Here is an 18,973-nt window from a genome sequence, read left to right as displayed (position 1 = left end):
ATCCATTAAAATTACCTCTCTTCATTGGCCAAGCAGTCTGTTTGATGGAACCCTTTTTATTTCTGATAATGATAGCATTCCCTCATTTGAAATAGTAGTCCCATAATCATGAAACATACAATGTATCCTGTTGATGAATTGGGAAGGATAAAGTCAATGGCTACTATTTGAAAAAGTTATGTATTGGTAGAGGCATAAAATGTGGAGCTATCATACACATTTGACTTCCCAATATGTACAAAACATATCCTTGATTACCTTTTTCAGGGGAAATACCAGACCCGCTTGTGTAGATAGCCATTGTTTTCACTATTCATAGAGTCATTCTTCAGGTAAATTATAAGTCTATCCCATGATGTCAATCGTCTTACATGTAACGACTAGGAATTGGTATCTGTCATTGGTCTTCTGGAACAGGAGGTTGTTGTATACTTCAAATTGATTCCAGTCCCTCTCTAACTTGTGCCTTAAGCATGATATCCTGATATGTGCACATCCAAGTTTACCATCCTTATTAGGGATTGTAACTGGTGATAACGTCATTGGATCTCCCCAATTGCTAAAGGAAAGCATTCCGTTTGAAGGTTTACCCAGCTTTGTCTAAACTGCACAAGGATATGTTGAAATAAAGTATGTGCAGTAACAACTTTAAGCCTTATTACAACTTTTTTTTTATAAGTTATTATATTTACATAAAATATGCACTCCTTTCAATTCCTTTGTTCTAGCATAGGCTATTCAGGCCACACAATAACTGATCTGATTTGCTATAAACAGATATGAGGGAACCAGATAGACGGAGACCATCCATTAGAGGAAGTGGTTTTTTTTCTCAGCATAGAGCATCTGGAATTTGCAATAATGCACAGACAGGCTATGTATAAAATTAAAGTAATAGATTTATGTTTAAAAAATTTCAGGTTTCATAAGTTTGCTGTGGAAAGGAAAGTTTTGAATTGAGGGTAACACTCAAGTTTTATTAGCTATTTTAAAACCAGTGAACTCGGTATTGCCAAGCCAAAACAAATGCTAAAGTGGAAGCATTGTGTATGGTCATCTAATAAACATGATCTTTGTTTTTTTCAAATTCAGCCTTATGTACCATTACTTAACCCCCTGTAATTAATTCTCTGCTTGGTAAAATAATTAGTTCTCTGCTCGGTTTTACCTAGTTTAAACCATCTTGATTTAATTATATACTAGATAAATAGCTTGTTCTTTTGATTCTTTGTAATCCCACCACCTCAATTTTTTTTTATCTTGTAGGACCAGATTTCTACCCCATTTACTCTTATAATGGTGATAATCATTATGAAATAGTATACAGTATAGAAGTTTTTGTGTATCTGCAAGGGAATTCAGTAGCAGGCAAAGTAGTATGATAAACTTCAACTGATTTTTTCTCGTTGATTTTTTCTAGTTTTTCGATTATTTTAACCTGTTCATTTTTATGTTTTGACATCATGTGTAAATATTTTACACAATTCTTTCAGGGGATTACATATATTGATTGTCATTGTTAATCTTAATTTTTTTTTCTTCTCAGGTATTTGGATCAAGTCCAACATGTGATCTTCAAGAGAAATTTGCTGATGTCTTACCCTTCACACAACATGTCAGGTAATGTGAGAACTTTGAAATATGTATATCATTTAGACTTAGTCAGACCTTACAACTTGCAGGGTTCAGTAATGGAGACACCAGCGAGTGCTGATAAACCGTGAATAATTGTAGCACCTGTAATGAGACTTTTAGATTCCCTATGTCATGATATAGCTAGTAAAAACTTGTGCATCTTAGCCCTGAGATAAAATAAAAAGTAATAAGTATTCATAGCCTAATAAACACCAAATACAGGAAAGCATTCACACTTATATAACTCTCCCCTCTTATATTACTGAGAATGACTTGCAGGATTTGGTTGTATATATAACTTTTTTTTCCTCTCTCTCAGTTAAGGTGCATTCAATATTATATAAGTGTGAATGTACCATAACTGAAAAGACATATAAGGATTGAGTTACATGAGCCCAAGTACAGCAGTTACATACTTTTTTGTCTTTTCTGTTAAGGTGCATTCAGTATTATGTAAGTGTGAATGCACCTTAATTGATAAAGACATAAAAGTATTGAGTTATGTGAGACCAAGTACAGCACACTAAACTCAGTTACATTATAGGGGAGAGAAAATTGGAGCTCTCAGGCTTATAGCATTCTGCTTTTCCAACTAGGGTTGTAGCTTAGCAAGTAATAATAATGATAATAATAATAATAATAATAATAATAATAATAATAATGCTGTTATATAATGGGTTTGGTCTCTATAATTGTAAATAAATACCCATAAATATTGCCTTATGGAATTCCAGGGCCTTCCCTTGATTTATCAAATTCAAGATCTCAAGCCAGCAAAAGTTGGCTCCTGTATTCTATTCATATTACAGTATTAAATCATGATTGCTAAAGAATAAACATAAGTCAGAATTAGATCAATTTTATTTGTCATGGTTCTCTATTTACTTTTCATATAAGACTACTTTAGGTTTTATCATATAAGTTATAAAGTCTTTTCATCCACAGTAAACTCATGGTGACAGAAATAAGACGACGTGCCTCTAATCAATCAACTGAAGCTGCATCTTGTGCCATAGTACGATTTCTAGAGATTGAGAGCTGTGAAGAAAGCAGTAATGGGTGGATGTTACTCTCAGCCCTTAATCTCCTTGCTGCTGGACCACCCACACTTATAGAGGTAAATTGTTAGAACACTCATCCGTTGGTAATATGCTGACCCACCCACACTTGACAAAGTCGTGATATAGTTCAATTATACATTTACAGATATACATTATCAATTTTCCAGTATCTTTGGTTCCAAACATTTGCCAGACTGTGAGAGGTTACCTTTAACCAGCTAGTTGTACACCCCCATTATACTGTTCCTTTAACTTACCACTTACGAACATCCTTTGCTGCTCAGGAATAGTGGACTATTAAATATTTAAACAATATTTATGTAAATTCATAATTAAATTAAATACATGAATAATAGAAAATTTAAACTGTTTGCATGTGTTTACTGATCTCTCATGCTATACATGTTGCAGACGTCTGCTGATCTCTCATGCTGTACATGTTGTAGACTCTTAATTACTATGTTCCCTCTCTTTATTTGACTTGATACTGAGTAAAATTACATTGAATGTGTGTATTTGGTTTAAAATTTTCACATTTTATATTCTAATATTTATGATGCTTTGGAAACTCAAACACAAACACATTCCTATAATTACCAGTGTAAAAAGTAATGCAGGTGTAACCTTGATTGACATATATTCCTACACCTAGCTTGAAAAGCAGGATACAATAAACCCAAGGGCTCCAACATGGAAAATAACCCTTAAAGAAACATGAAATAGTAGGTATGAGTGTATCCTCAAACAAGAGAACTCTCACCCAGACAGTGGAAGACTATAGTACAGGGGCTATGAAACTACCTAAAACCGGAGATCAATATTTTAATTTTGGTACCCTTCTCTTAGAAGAGCTGCTTACCGTGGCTAAAGAATTTCTTCTACCCTTACCAAGTGGAAAGTAGCCACTGAACAATTACAGTGCCATTGTTAGCCTCTTGTGTGAAGAGGAATTTTTCTTTTATCCTAGCGTTGTCAGGTGTATGAGGAAAGAGGAGAATATGTAAAGAATAGGTCAGACAATTTAGTGTATGAGGCAGCAAAGAAAACTCAGCTGTAGCCAGAGAGAGGGATCAAATGTAGTACTGTACTATCTGGCAGGTCAAAGGACCGAATAATTCTCTAGCTGATAGTTGGTGCCTTGGCCAACCTATTATTTTCAAAACTTGGTCCTTTAATAGGAGTATGATTTTAGTGAATATGAAAACTTTATCGTTAAAATTTATAATGAGGTGTCGTTAGTTACTGGTGGGTGGTTGGGAAGCTGAATTTGACCTGGCATTATATACAAACCCTTATGCTCTTTACGGGGGAGATATATATTGGCGATAGCTGAAACTAGCTGTTAAGCTTTTTGCGAGGTGTAACTATCCTCTGCTAGCTACGAGAGGGGGTTGTGGTGGTGTACCAGCCACTCTGCTCACGCCCACACTAGTAACAGGCTGCCACTTTTTATTTTGGCTTGGTATAGTACAAGTATTGCCTTACTCTCCCATTAAAAACCTCTTAAACCATTACAATTAAAGAGCAACTGGCCTAAAAGCTAATAACTTTTAATTCCTTTTTCTTTTTTATATGTGTCTGCCCTTGGGGATCGAAAACCATGCAGGTTTGTCCCGGCATTGAAGCGTACCATTGTGAAACCTTCATGTTGGCTGTAGAGACCGATCCTCACAGATTCTGTACTGTGTATAGAGGTCACTCTTGCATTCAGGAGTCTCCTTGTGATGAGTGTAGCGAGTGATTGCCCTCTCAGTGATGGAAGAAGAAGGCTAAAAGGGATTCTTCCCTTTTGAGTTCATTCTCAAAAGGGAAGAAACCTTGCCATTGAATTCCGTCAGCTCAACCTCGCCATTCTGACTCTTCTCATTCGGCTTCCCTTTGGAGTCAGTTGAGTATGAGTGGCACTCACCTGACCAACCCTACACTCTGGAGACCTCCATTGTTTCCTGTAGCGAAGCAGCTCCGGCCGCTGTTGTAGGAAAATCGTTCTTCGCTGCCTTCCTTGAGGCTCATGGGTTCTCCATGTAAGGAAAGGCTTCTTGAGGTCTTGCAGTTGGTTACTCAGCTTCCCAGGTGTTGATTTCCATCTTCCCCCTCAAGAATCTGTAGGTCTTACACTGAAAGAGTCTCTTTGGGGCCCGACCATATTGACCTTAGCATCTGCTCTCCCCAACGTTTGTTCTGCTTCGGCAGGGGAAGATGAGCAGTTGCTGACAAGTACTCCTCGGAGTCACTTGTCGGGGGATCCCTACACGGTGAACCCTTGGACTAGCTTTGGCTAGTTAAAAGGCCAGTTCATGATGTGGATCTTTTGTTTGGGTTCGCTCAGCTATGGGAGAAGCAGGACAGGCTGCGTGGAATGAATTGACACCTTAACCCAAGGTTCACACCTTTTTTCAAAAAGTCTTGGATCCTCACAAGTCCCCCTTAAAAAGCATGTAACGAGCCGACATTTTCTCTGGACGTAGTGTCAACAATTGGGGAGACGAGCATATGCTTTGTTTACCTCAGATGCACTTAGTTCTTTGTGGTGATGGGAACTATGTTTTTTGTGTCCCGCTTTTTGTCACGTTTTGGGTTCGTGTTACCCTCCAATTGTGACTTATATATACACCTTACCATGCCTAAACAGACCATGGATAAGAACAAATGTATTAAAATAGTCACATTGTTCAAAACAAACCATAAATTACCGGAAATATTGTGTCTCACTGGTGTGAAGCCACGAACAGTGCAGCACTTGATCAAGTGCTATCATGAATATGGGGAGGCTTGTGTTCCTGCCCCTTTGCCAAATCCTGGTAGACCCTGCAAGACAACTTTAAGGACCAGAAAACTTATGTTAAGCAAGGATCCTTCCTTACTTGTCTATCAATAAGTTTTCTGGTCCTCAAAGTCATCTTACGGGGTCTACCAGGCTTTGGCAAAGGGACAGAAATGCAAGCCTCCCCAGATTCACAATATCACTTGATCAAGCGCTGAACTGATCGGGGCTTCTCACCAGTGAAACTCGATATTTCCTGTAATTTATGGTTTGTTTTGAACAATGTAACTATTTTAATGCGTTTGTTCTTATCCATGGTCTTTTTGGGCGTGGTAAGGGGTATATTTAAGGCACAATTGGAGGGTAACACGAACCCAAAACGTGACAAGTCTCCGGTCATACACTCGCGGGGTCAATCTCCTCGCCCTCGTGTTTCAGACAAGACAACCTCGCACCCGGTTCCCTTGCTTCCTAATGAGTTAGGGACTACGAGCCTCTCGAAAACCTCAGAAGAAGACGCAGGGGTTCAACCCTTCTCTTCGGTTGAGAGCAGAGGGAAAAGGCCAGATTGCCTGTTAATTCGGCCTCCTCCACCTCATCCTTCAGAGCTTTCAGTGAAAGGAATCTCTACAAATTCTACTAGGTCAGTTCCGATAATTCGGTCGCCTTCTCCTAGACCGTCTACATCCACTCATGGTCAGGCGCTCGTGGCGCCATTATCCAGCTCTCAGCCTTCCCCTGCAACAACGGCAGCATGGTCTCCTACTTCGCCGTTACCTCCAGACACTCCGACTTCTATTGCTTTTCCCCCTATCAAATAATAACACGCGAGGAATTAGCGCAGCCTGAGGATTCCTCGGAAGAGCCGCCGTCGAAGGACGTGGAGTCCTCCTATTTAAGGGCTCTAAGAGCCATGTGTAATATCTCAGGCCTCGGCGATTTGTATCTGTCTCCTCGACCTCTTGACGCTCCAGCCTTAGATAGGCTATGTCGTCCTCCTCCGAACCTTAAGGCCAGAATTGAACTTCCCTGGTCTGTTCACACTGCAGGCCGTCTGAGGAAGTTCTCGCAGGTCTCAGGAGAAACAGGTTCCCTGAAGTCTCAGGGATCCCATAAACTTTTGCAATTTCCGTTTTTGAGGCAAAAGAGCTTTTTAAATATTTAACTTAGCCGGTGAATATATATAGCTGCAACTCTGTTGCTCGACAGACAAAAAACTGTAAAAAACTCGCCAGCGATCGCTATACAGGTTGCGGGTGTGCCCATCAGCGCCAACTGTCGGCCAGATACCATACTCAATGTAAACAAAGACTCAATTTCTTCTCTGTCGACGTGTCGACAAGACGTACTTTACTCGCTGTTGAAACCTGGAGTTTTTTTCCATCATCTTTGGTGAAGTACTCTATTTTGGTTTTGAGCTTTCGCTGTGCAGGGTTTTTCTTCAAATAAATCCTTGAACTCTTTTTTGTATCGGATTCATTGTTGATGACTTAGACCGTTTTTTTGAATTTTCCCTTGACCAATTCAAAATGGCTGACCTTTCACAAGTTCCCAAGTTTAGAAAATGCAATGCTAGGGACTGTTCTAGGCGTCTTCCAAAGGCTTCTCTCGACCCTCACACTGTTTGTTCCAATTGTCGGGGTAAAACCTGTCAGTTGGAAGATCGGTGTGAGGAATGCGTGGGCCTTTCGGAATTCGATTTTATCGAATTTGAGAAGTACACACGCAGGCTAGAGAGAGATAGATTAAGGAGAAGTTCTTCTAGGTCGATAGATTTTTCCTCTCCTCATGCCCCTCAACCTATTCCTTCCCCTGTAGTGGTTGTTCCTAACCCCCCTCCTAGCACTCAGGAACCATCGATGGCTGACATGATGCGTGCTATCCATGCCTTGGGGGAGAGAGTTGAGTCCCTTGCAAGTGACCGCAATCAACTCATGGCGGATGTTAAGGAGCTAAAGTGCCAAAGTGCCGCGGGAAGTGATAAAGTGCCTAGTGAAAGTGTTGTGAACAGTGTTGCGCTTGAGGGTTCGTCTGTTCGTGCCTGTCGTCCTCCTAGTCCGGGACCTCTTGCAAGCTCCCAAGCCCAGGGGAGAAGCAATGTCGTATGACGCATGGGTTCGAGAGGCCTTGATCAGCGAACAGACGTTCCCTCCATGGTATCAGGCGTATCTCCCCAAGATCGCCCCTACCTACGTAAGACGAGAGAGCCCGTTTTTACCTCGTCGTCCGAAGGTGTTTCTCGTAAGAAACTTTGGACCAAGGTCTCACGACCTTTAAAACGCAAGTCGGTCCCTTCAGGACAAGTCCAACGTCCCGGTTGTAGCCACTGGGTCAGTTCGGACTCGTTGCCGTCATCTGATGACTGCTCACCGCCTAAGAGAGGCAAAGCGGTACCGCCTCAGTCGCTAACCCCGTCTGTTGCCGCACCTGCTCCCGTAGACCCTAAATGGGCTTTGCTGCAAGACATGCAGTCCAAGCTTGCGTCCTTGATGGAGGACTTTAATTCGGAGAAGGTTGCTGCTGAACCTTCTGGCCAACAACCTTCCAAGCAGTCTGTTGTGCATCCTGTTGACGCTGAGGTTACCTTCTCGCGTCTACCAGTTGAGGTGGTTCCTCCTCCCATGCGACCCAGTGTGGGTTGCCAGCCGCACGTTGACGTTAGCCGACGCACGGAGGTGGTTGTTGACGTTCAGGACGTTCAGCAACCATCAGAGGTGACTTGTTTTGACGCGGTGCGTCAACCTCCGCAACCCGGTATGGTGTTGACTGCACAACCCAGACGGTCTAGACAGTCTCGGGTGGACGCTGTGCGTCCTCGCGCTCCCATGGTTGTTGACAGTTCACAGACTGTGCAGCAGTTCCATGACGTTGCGTCCGGCTCCGTCACGCATGCACCAGTGCGACCGGACTCAGCGAGCCAGACGTTGCCCACTCCGTTGCCGTTTCCTCATCAGTTTTCGGATGAGGAACTATCTGATGAGGACGTTGCTGAACCACAAGACGATCAACCTTCGGAACTGGACGAGCCTAAGCCAACTCAACCATCATTGGACTTTAGAAAAGTCACGGCTGTATTCAAGGAGTTGTTTCCGGACCACTTTGTTTCTGTGGCTCCTCATTCTCCTCCGTCAGAGTTTGTATTAGGAGTGCCTGCTACCGCACCTGCCTTTACGAAACTCGTTCTCTCACGCTCATCCAAGAGAGCTTTGCGGCTGTTGGGAGACTGGTTAGAGTCTAAGAAGAGGTTAGGGAAGACAGCATTTGCCTTTCCCCCATCTAAACTCTCTTCTAGATCGAGCGTCTGGTATGCCACGGGAGAAGTTCTCGGCTTGGGAGTTCCTGCCTCTGCCCAGGGCGACTTCTCAAGTCTTGTAGACTCTCCCCGCCGCCTTGCCATGAGACGCTCGAAGGTTTGTTGGTCACCATCGGACCTGGACCACCTTCTTAAAGGGATATTTAGGGCTTTCGAAGTCTTTAACTTTTTAGACTGGTGCTTAGGAGCCCTGAGCAGGAAAATCTCTTCGGTAGATAAGGATATTTCCTTGCTCATTATGTCCTGCATGGACAAGGCCGTCCGTGATGGGTCCAATGAGCTAGCTGCCTCATTCACGTCCGGAGTCCTGAAAAAGCGAGAGTCTCTCTGTTCTTTCCTGTCTGCTGGAGTTACGCCATGCCAGAGATCTGAACTTCTCTTTGCTCCCCTTTCCAAGTGCCTGTTTCCTGAAGCCTTGGTAAAGGAAATTGCCGCATCGTTAGTTCAGAAGGACACCCATGATCTAGTTGCGTCCTCGGCTCGCAAAGCTCCCCCTTTGCCTACATTCTCTGCTAGACCGAGAATAGACACTCCAGCGTCTCGCTTTATTCCGCCCTTTCGTGGCAGAGCCTCCAGCAGAGGAGGTGCTCGTGCCGAAGGGAAACGAGGGAAGAGGAAAGGACCTAAGTCCTCCAAGGGCAGAGTCTGACTGCCCGCAACTTCAGACAGCAGTGGGAGCCAGACTCAAGAACTTCTGGCAAGCCTGGGAGAAGAGAGGCGCAGATCAACAATCTGTGAAGTTACTCAGAGAGGGGTACAAAATCCCTTTTGTACGCAAACCCCCTCTAGCGACGTCCCCCATCGATCTCTCTCCCAGGTACAGAGAGGAAGAAAAGAGACAAGCCCTGAAACTGGAAGTGTCTCTTTTGCTAGAGAAGGGAGCGGTGGTCAAAGTCTCGGACCTTCGATCACCGGGATTTTACAACCGTCTCTTCCTAGTTGCGAAGAAGACAGGAGGTTGGAGACCGGTGCTAGACGTCAGTGCTCTGAATGTCTTTGTCACAAAGACGAAGTTCTCCATGGAGACCACAAAGTCAGTCTTAGCAGCAGTCAGGAAGGAAGACTGGATGGTCTCGCTAGACCTAAGGGACACCTACTTCCATATCCCCATTCACTCAGACTCCCAACCTTTTCTGAGATTCGTCTTCGAAGATGTGGTTTACCAGTTTCGGGCCCTGTGCTTTGGCCTAAGCACAGCTCCTCTCGTGTTTACGAGGCTGATGAGGAATGTAGCCAAATTCCTCCACTTATCGGACATCCGAGCCTCCCTTTATTTGGACGACTGGCTTCTCAGAGCCTCTTCCAGTCGTCGCTGTCTGAAGGATCTAAAGTGGACTCTAGATCTGACCAAGGAATTGGGACTCCTAGTCAATTTGGAAAAGTCGCAGCTGGTCCCATCCCAAACTATTCTGTATTTAGGGATGGAGATTCACAGTCTAGCTTTTCGGGCTTTTCCGTCGGCCCCCAGAATAGATCAAGCCCTGCTATCCATCCAGAAGATGCTGAAGAAGGAACGCTGCTCAGTCAGGCTGTGGATGAGTCTGGTAGGGACGTTGTCATCCCTGGAACAATTTGTATCACTAGGAAGACTACACCTCCGTCCTCTTCAATACCATCTGGCTTTTCACTGGAAAAAGGACAAGACGCTAGAGGCGGTCTCGATCCCGATTTCCGGAAAGATAAAGTCTTGTCTGACTTGGTGGAAGGACTATATCAACCTAAGAGAGGGTCTTCCCCTGGCTGTTCAGACTCCCAACCACGTTCTCTTCTCAGACGCATCGGACTTGGGCTGGGGCGCGACACTAGACGGTCGGGAATGCTCAGGCCTGTGGAACTCGAGTCAAAGGAGCATGCATATCAACTGCAAGGAGCTGTTGGCAGTTCATCTGGCCTTGAAAAGCTTCGAGTATCTCCTTCGAGGCAAAGTGGTGGAAGTAAACTCGGACAACACCACGGCCTTGGCGTACATCTCCAAACAAGGAGGTACCCACTCACTGACGTTGTACGAGATCGCAAGGGACCTGCTCATCTGGTCAAAAGGTCAAGACATCTCCCTAGTAACGAGGTTCATCCAAGGCGACTTGAACGTCATAGCAGATTGTCTCAGTCGGAAAGGGCAAGTAATTCCAACCGAATGGACCCTCCACAAGGATGTGTGCAAGAGACTTTGGGCCACTTGGGGTCAACCAACCATAGATCTCTTTGCAACCTCGCTGACCAAGAGGCTTCCAATCTATTGCTCCCCAGTCCCGGACCCAGCAGCAATACATATAGATGCCTTCCTCCTAGATTGGTCACATCTGGATCTCTACGCATTCCCACCGTTCAAGATTGTCAACAAGGTACTGCAGAAGTTCGCCTCTCACGAAGGGACAAGGTTGACGTTAGTTGCTCCCCTCTGGCCCGCGAGAGAATGGTTCACCGAGGTACTTCGATGGTTAGTAGACGTTCCCAGAAGTCTTCCTCTAAGGGTAGACCTTCTACGTCAGCCACACGTAAAGAAGGTACACCAAAGCCTCCACGCTCTTCGTCTGACTGCCTTCAGACTATTGAAAGACTCTCGAGAGCTAGAGGCTTTTCGAAGGAGGCAGCCAGTGCGATTGCTAGAGCAAGGAGAGCGTCTACCATTAGAGTCTACCAATCGAAGTGGGAAGTCTTCCGAGACTGGTGCAAGTCAGTTTCTGTATCCTCGACCAGTACCTCTGTAGCTCAAATAGCTGATTTTCTCTTATACCTGAGAAAAGGACGATCCCTTTCAGCTCCCACTATCAAGGGCTACAGAAGCATGTTGGCATCGGTCTTCCGGCATAGAGGCTTAGATCTTTCCAACAATAAAGATCTGCAAGACCTCCTTAAGTCTTTTGAGACCACCAAGGAGCGTCGTTTGGCTACCCCTGGATGGAATTTAGACGTGGTACTAAGATTCCTCATGTCAGACAGGTTTGAGCCGTTACAATCAGCCTCCCTGAAAGATCTCACTCTTAAGACTCTTTTCCTGGTATGCTTAGCCTCGGCTAAAAGAGTCAGTGAGATTCATGCCTTCAGCAAGAACATTGGATTTTCGTCGGAAAAAGCTACTTGTTCGCTGCAACTTGGTTTTCTAGCCAAAAATGAGCTGCCTTCTCGGCTTTGGCCTAAATCTTTCGATATTCCCAGCTTATCGGAGATCGTAGGCAATGAACTAGAAAGAGTCTTATGCCCTGTTAGAGCTCTTAAGTTCTATTTAAAGCGTACTAAACCTTTACGAGGCCAATCTGAAGCTTTATGGTGTTCAGTTAAGAAACCATCCTTGCCTATGTCAAAGAATGCTTTGTCATACTTTATCAGATTGTTAATACGAGAAGCTCATTCACATCTGAGTGAGGAAGACCGATCTTTGCTTAAAGTGAAGACGCACGAGATTAGAGCTGTAGCAACTTCCGTGGCCTTTAAGCAAAATAGATCTCTGCAAAGTATCATGGACGCAACCTATTGGAGAAGCAAGTCAGTGTTCGCGTCATTTTACTTGAAAGATGTCCAGTCTCTTTACGAGAACTGCTACACACTGGGACCATTCGTAGCAGCGAGTGCAGTAGTGGGTGAGGGCTCAACCACTACAATTCCCTAATTCCATATCCTTTTAATCTGTCTCTTGAAATGTTTTTAATGTTGTTTTTATGGGTTGTCCGGAAGGCTAAGAAGCCTTTCGCATCCTGGTTGATTTGGCGGGTGGTCAAAGTCATTTCTTGAGAGAGCCCAGATTAGGGGTTTGATGAGGTCCTGTTGTATGGGTTGCAGCCCTTGATACTTCAGCTCCTAGGGGTCTGTCAGCATCCTAAGAGGATCGCGAGGCTCCGTAAGGAAGACGTACTTATAAGGCAGAGTAATCGTCTAAGTCGACTTCCTTACCAGGTACCTATTTATTTTGTTTTTGTTATATTGATAACTTCTAAAATGAAATAAAAACTCTTAGCTCATAAGATGTAAACATATTTAACTGGTCTCTACCCACCACCCTGGGTGTGAATCAGCTATATATATTCACCGGCTAAGTTAAATATTTAAAAATGATATTTTAATTATAAAATAAATTTTTGAATATACTTACCCGGTGAATATATAAATTAAACGACCCTCCCTTCCTCCCCAATAGAGACGCAGTGGGATGAGAAGAAATTGAGTCTTTGTTTACATTGAGTATGGTATCTGGCCGACAGTTGGCGCTGATGGGCACACCCGCAACCTGTATAGCGATCGCTGGCGAGTTTTTTACAGTTTTTTGTCTGTCGAGCAACAGAGTTGCAGCTATATATATTCACCAGGTAAGTATATTCAAAAATTTATTTTATAATTAAAATATCATTTTACAAGGTCAGAAATGCCAACCCTTCTCCTCTGACCTTGGATCCCCTCACAGAGAGGCTCACACTTGGCTGCTCCTCGGAGAGACTCGCTACCCTTCCAGTCTCTTTCTCAGCCACAGAAGCCTCGGCAATGGAAGCAGCTTCAATGTCCCTTCTGGAGGCTTTATCTTGGTTTGACACGTGGTCTGGTACAGTCGGCTAGCTCGCGAGTCAAGGATCTGTCAAACCAAGATTCCATGCAGTCCCTTCAGGAAGTCCTAGCTGCTGGGGTCAAGACAATGGACTTCCTAAGCGCTACAACAGCGACCATGTTTGGCAATTGGGTTCTCCAAAGGAGGGAATCAGTAGTTTCTAGACTTCATAGGAGCATCGGAAAGGCTGAGAGATCAGATTTGAGAAACTCGGACCTTCTACAACCTCTTCTCTTTTCTAAGCAAGCAGTTTCCTCTACTTTAGATACTTGGAAGAAAGAGACGAAGGACGCCGCAATGCAAAAGGCTGCATCCTTTCGCACAATGCAGCAGCAGCCAACTCCACAACCTAAGGCCACAATCGCGGCTCCACTTCCAGCTAAGAGCTTCAGCCGCCCCTCCTTTGTAGCCAAACCTGTGGTCAGAGGAAAGTCAGCTCCTCCCAAGGCTAAAGGCAGAGGGAGGAACCCTAGACAGAAATAGGGTCTCGGTTCCCCCCTTACAGTGCTTAGGGGGGTGCCTGCAGGGGAGTTGGAGGAGGTTAAAAGCTATGGGGGCCATGCAATGGATCATCAAGGTGCTGCATTGGGGGTACTGCATCTCCTTCATAGGCTCTCTCTTCCTCTAATTCCTTCTCCAATCTCGTCCTCCCAGGTTCCTCAGGATCGCGGAAAACAGCAGGCCCTAGCTCAGGAAATCCAGAACATGCTTCTGAAGGGCACCATCCATCAAGTTCCCAACACCTCCCTGTGGTTTTTTAGTCACCTCTTTCTGATAGAGAAAGCCTTGGGGGGTTGGAGATCAGTAATCAATCTCTCAACCTTAAATCAGTTTGTGAAGCAGACTCCATTCAAAAGGGAGACAGCAGCCTCCGTGATCCAAGCGGTGCGTCCAGGAAACTTTATGTGATCTGTGGACTTAAAAGACGCATATTATCAAGTACCAATCCATCGCTCAGCTCGGAAATTCCTGCGCTTTGGGGTTCAGGTCGAAGCTTCAAATTCAAAGTACTATGCTTCGGTCTCTCGATCGCCACACAGGTGTTTACAAGGGTTTTAGAACTTGTATCCTTCTGGGCACACAAGCACGGAATATGCCTGCTAAGGTATCTGGACGATTGGCTACTCCTGGCCTCGTCCAGGGAACAAGCTCTGGATCACCTGAGAAGGCTTCTCGACCTTTGCAAGGATCTGGGGATTCTTGTAAACGTAGAGAAGTCTTGCTTGATTCCGACTCAAGTCATGAACTATCTGGGGATGTCCATCAACACCCAGGTAGGGAGAGTGTTCTCTTCAGGGGACAGACTTCTGAGACTGGAACAGTCCATCGCCCAACTCTTGTCTCTACTACCTCCTCCAGCCATATTGTGGCAGAGTCTTCTCGGTCATCTTTCCTCCCAGGAAAAACTAGTTCCTGGTGGAAGATCAAGAATGCAAAGTCTCCACTGGCATCTGAAGGGATGGGGGTAAGTCTCTCTCAACTTCGTACCAGGCTTTGGGGCTCAGACTCAGAATCCTTCATCTGCCGATGAGAGGTTTCGAGAATTCCAGTTTTCCAGCCTCAATAAAGTAACACAGGATACAGACCTGTTGTTAATGTGCCCAGTCAGGGCGCTAAGGAAATACCTGAAGCGCACCAGACCTTTCAGACCACATCTCCGTCATCTCTTCCTTAGTACCAACAAGGTAAAGAAGAGAATCTCTCGCAACACCATCTCTTTCTGGTTCAAGAAAGTTATTGCGAGGGCTATTCACGGAGATCCAGAGGCAGCCCAACCCAAAGCTCATCAAGTTAGGCGAGTGGCTGCCTCACTGGCGTTTAAGAGAAATTAATGTCTCCCAAGTCTTAAGAGCTAGGGTCTGGAAACGCCAATCTACATTCACCGCTCACTATTTGAGTGACGTGACTCATAAGTCTCTAGACACCTTTTTTATAGGGCCTATTGTGACAGGTCAACAGGTGATGTAGCTACCTTACGCCCTTTCAGGGGACAGTAGCCATTAGTTTAGGATCCTGTGTTACACTAGGTTTTAAGAAGGATATCCATCTATCTTCTTCGTTTCCTTCTCCCTCCCATCTGGGGATCCTAGTCTGTAGCCAGTTTCAGCTGGACTCGCCAATGGAAATAAAGTATGAAACTCATCTGATTCTTCTCACAGGGTATAAGTTATACTTGTTGTCACAAGGTTTCCCCTTTTCAAGGTCAAGGGAATCCTAAGTATGAAGGGGTGCAAGTCAAATGTTCCTGACCCACTTCATCCTGAAACATTTGTTTCCACGAAGCTGCAATCTTTCAGTTGTGCTAAGATTATGGGGATCTACAAAGAAATTAGATTTACAGGAGATTTTTACTATCTTCCCTATGAGTAGGAAACTTCTTGGCCACCCTAGCCTTGGGACTAAGTCTCCTATAGTAAAGAATGAGGGTTTGTATCAATGTAGGAACAAATGACAAACTTGTAAGAAAGTTTGTATTTTTCCTAACATACAAACCCGAATTCTTTACACAAATCTTTACTCTCTATCACCGCCCCCTAGATAGTCCTAGCTAGAATCCGATTGAAGGTAAACAGTAGCTACCGACCGGTGGTCCCCCACCTCTAACAGGTCACAGGTGGATAACTAACTACCCAGTCGTTAACGACCTTGTTGAGGTTTTCTGCCGTATTTTCCAGCTGGCGCTAGAATATCTCCTATAGTAAAGAATTCGAGTTTGTACTGTATATTAGGGAAAATACAAACTCTCTTATAAGTTTGTCATATTTCGAAACACATAATAGGAATAATTCCATTAGGACCATGGCAAACAGAAACTTACCTATTCAAATGTGTTTACCACCCTTTTTCATTTCTTTCTATGAAGTATACAGTATTTTTTCCTAATATTATATTGTTCTTATAAATAGCTAAAAGATTTAAAATGTTTTAGTTTTAACAACTTGAAAAAGGTTAAAATTACAACCAGGAAGGGTGTAAGTACCATTTATTTCCCTTTCTATAGCACGACCTAAAATTAGTTGTCATTTTAATAGGTTTAAGTCATATCTGTTGAATAAGACGACTAGTGAATAGCAAAACCATCACTGTATAGACTAGCTTTTGTTGTATTGTTGAAAATCCAAAATTAACGAAATAAAGGCCATTTTATAGCATTTGTTTCCTAACCACGCCATAAAGCCAACCATCAAAATCGGAATCCGTCGTTTTAAGTTCATCTCTTATCATAGCGAAGAAACGAGAGCATTTAGACATCTGTGTTTAGGTTACTTTTTGTAGCAACAGGTATTTTGCCAAGTATTGATTATATGATGATTTTGATTTTGTTATTACCAATGTTGTTTTACTTAATTTTTCTTAGAACTTCGAAATAGATGTATGAATGCAATTTGTTTTTTTTCCTAAACACGCCACTAAAACGAAACCATTCCGTTTATTTACTGTACGTTCCGTCGTTGATCATATTGAACAAATGAACACATTAAAACAAATGATCAATGTGATAACTAGTGATATTAAGAGCTTTTAGTAAATATGTTATCACAAATATTTTAATTACAGTATCCATATAAATTCCTACAGACGTAGCAAAATAGGAAAACCATTTTTTTTGGCGTTTAATCAACTATAGCAAACTGCCGCTAATGACAGTATGATAATTTACAATAATTATAAACTGTTATGAAAGATAATTGTTCATTCCATATCCAAAATACGTTTCCTAACTTCAGTTATAAGTCAACTTGTACCAACCTCAATTATGGAACTATCGTGGGGTGGGGGGGGGGGAGACAAGAAAGTACTAGGCCGGTTTTTAAAGTTATCGAACAATTGGGTTACCGCTATAACGTTTGATGTGACAGAGATGGTGCAAGATTCAAGAAAGTAAGGAAAATTTGAATCATGTTTGATTTTTAATATAACAAACTTTGTGAAGCAACAAAGATTTCATTTGTTAGAGAGATAGAGAGAGGTAAGAAATGAGAGGTAGAGAAAGGTAGCCTAGCAAAAGAGAGAGAGAGAGAGAGAGAGAGAGAGAGAGAGAGAGAGAGAGAGAGAGAGAGAATAATCATAATTTTAAATGTACATACATATACCAAGGCACTTCCCCCAATTTTGGGGGGTAGCCAACATCAAACAAATGAAACAGAAAAATGATAGGTTATAACATATTGGTGCTTATGTAATATTAACTGTATAGATGTTTTGAATAATTTAAGAAATGGTATAAACAATACTTTGTTACTGTATTCGTACGCGCATATTCTTGAGAGCGGCAGCTAGACATTAGCTGATCTGATCACAGCCAAAAGTGAAACAAAATGAAGTCAGCAATATTCGATTTCTGAAACACACCAGAAATTTAAAACAAAAGTACATGTTTTCGTAAAGCACAATTAACTATTTAAATAGTAGCAATTTTCTAGAATAAAATGATGTTTACTAACAAAGAGTGGTTTGCTGATGAAATCGGATGCCGTATTTTAAGCTACGATTGAAAGGGATTTTGACGTAGGAAAAATCTATTTTTGGGCTCGAGCCGTGTCGTCCTGACGGGATTGTTCTTATGCCTCTGCTTTAGGAAAAGCCTTGGGAGATGGCAATGCTGTTACCTAAGCGTGCCGTTACTAACCGCAATTTTTGTACCATGATGGCAAATGTTTTCTTCGTCGGCGAATCCGTTTGGCCGCCATGCTACATACGTTTTTGATCTCCCATGGTTAGACTGAGCAGTTTTTCGGAGTTCCCCTTTGCGAAGGGTGATTTTTCCTTTGCAAAGGGTGATTTTTCCTTTGCGAAGGGTAATGTCATGTCGGTGCACCAACTTGCATGAACGGCTGCTATCTCTTAGCTTCTGAGATTTCTCGATCGCGACGACGGCGTGGCGTTTATTTCGTTGCATGGGTGTAGTTTCTCCATGTCGTCACCTCTCTCTTTTTATCCTAGTCTTTCTGGGATGGACTTGGCATGGAATTTATTATGTGATCTTCCATGGCAGTCAGTAGGCTTCTCCCTGAGGGGTGAGCTATCAGACTGACGGCAGTGCTGGTGTCTGCGGCTTTGCCGCCACCTTTTCACTCACTGTCGTATTGTACCTGTACGGGCGATGCGTCGCTGCTTGCGGCAGTGCCTCCACTGGCGGCGCTGCCTTCGGCTAAGGCATGGTTTTTTCTACAGGAACCATTGCTGTTTGTCTCTGCTGTTCTAGGCTCCTTTGGCCCCTAACGATGCTGCCGTTATTGGCGGTGGGGCTAGTACTGGTCTGTAGGAAGGGTTGACTGTACCAGCGCCTTAAGTCACATAGGAGGATGGCGGCGATGATTTTACCCCCTAGCGATGCCGGTACTTCCGGCAATGCTGGTATATTTGCCGTACCCATCTATGACAACACCTGCATAACGGTTATGTCGCCACCTTTCGACATCCAAATATAGATTTTTCCTACTCAAAATCTGTTTTATAGTACCCGTTTTGGCGATATGTTGCTTCTTAAGGCTGTGCTACCACTGGTGACGGCGACACTGCCTATCTTTTGGGCAAGGTGTGGTCTGCGGAATCCCTTGTCTGTTATCTCCACCGTCCTTGGCCACTATTACCACTGCCGGCATTATCGTTTTTGGGGGCGGGGTTAGTACTAGCCTGTGGGTGCGGATATTGGTACCAGTGCC

The 18,973-nt window shown here is 43.7% G+C and overlaps 1 protein-coding gene across 4 annotated transcripts in view; it reads left to right on the top strand.

Annotated features, from left to right (window-relative positions):
• The window catches only part of bchs (WD repeat and FYVE domain containing 3 bchs), a 748,678-nt gene that overhangs the window by 80,449 nt on the left and 649,256 nt on the right, over nt 1-18,973 (top strand). For all 4 annotated transcript variants that reach the window (XM_068389148.1, XM_068389155.1, XM_068389143.1 and 1 more), the window contains exons 3-4: nt 1,547-1,620; nt 2,581-2,752. In XM_068389148.1, coding sequence (XP_068245249.1) covers nt 1,547-1,620; nt 2,581-2,752 — 246 coding nt within the window. The remainder of the gene's footprint in view (nt 1-1,546; nt 1,621-2,580; nt 2,753-18,973) is intronic.

This window comes from Palaemon carinicauda, chromosome 1 (genome assembly GCF_036898095.1).
Source record: "Palaemon carinicauda isolate YSFRI2023 chromosome 1, ASM3689809v2, whole genome shotgun sequence".
In the NCBI taxonomy this organism is placed as follows: Eukaryota; Metazoa; Arthropoda; class Malacostraca; order Decapoda; family Palaemonidae; genus Palaemon; species Palaemon carinicauda.
The sequence above is the reverse complement of the archived record's forward strand: the minus strand, read 5'-3'. Positions and strand labels throughout refer to the sequence as shown.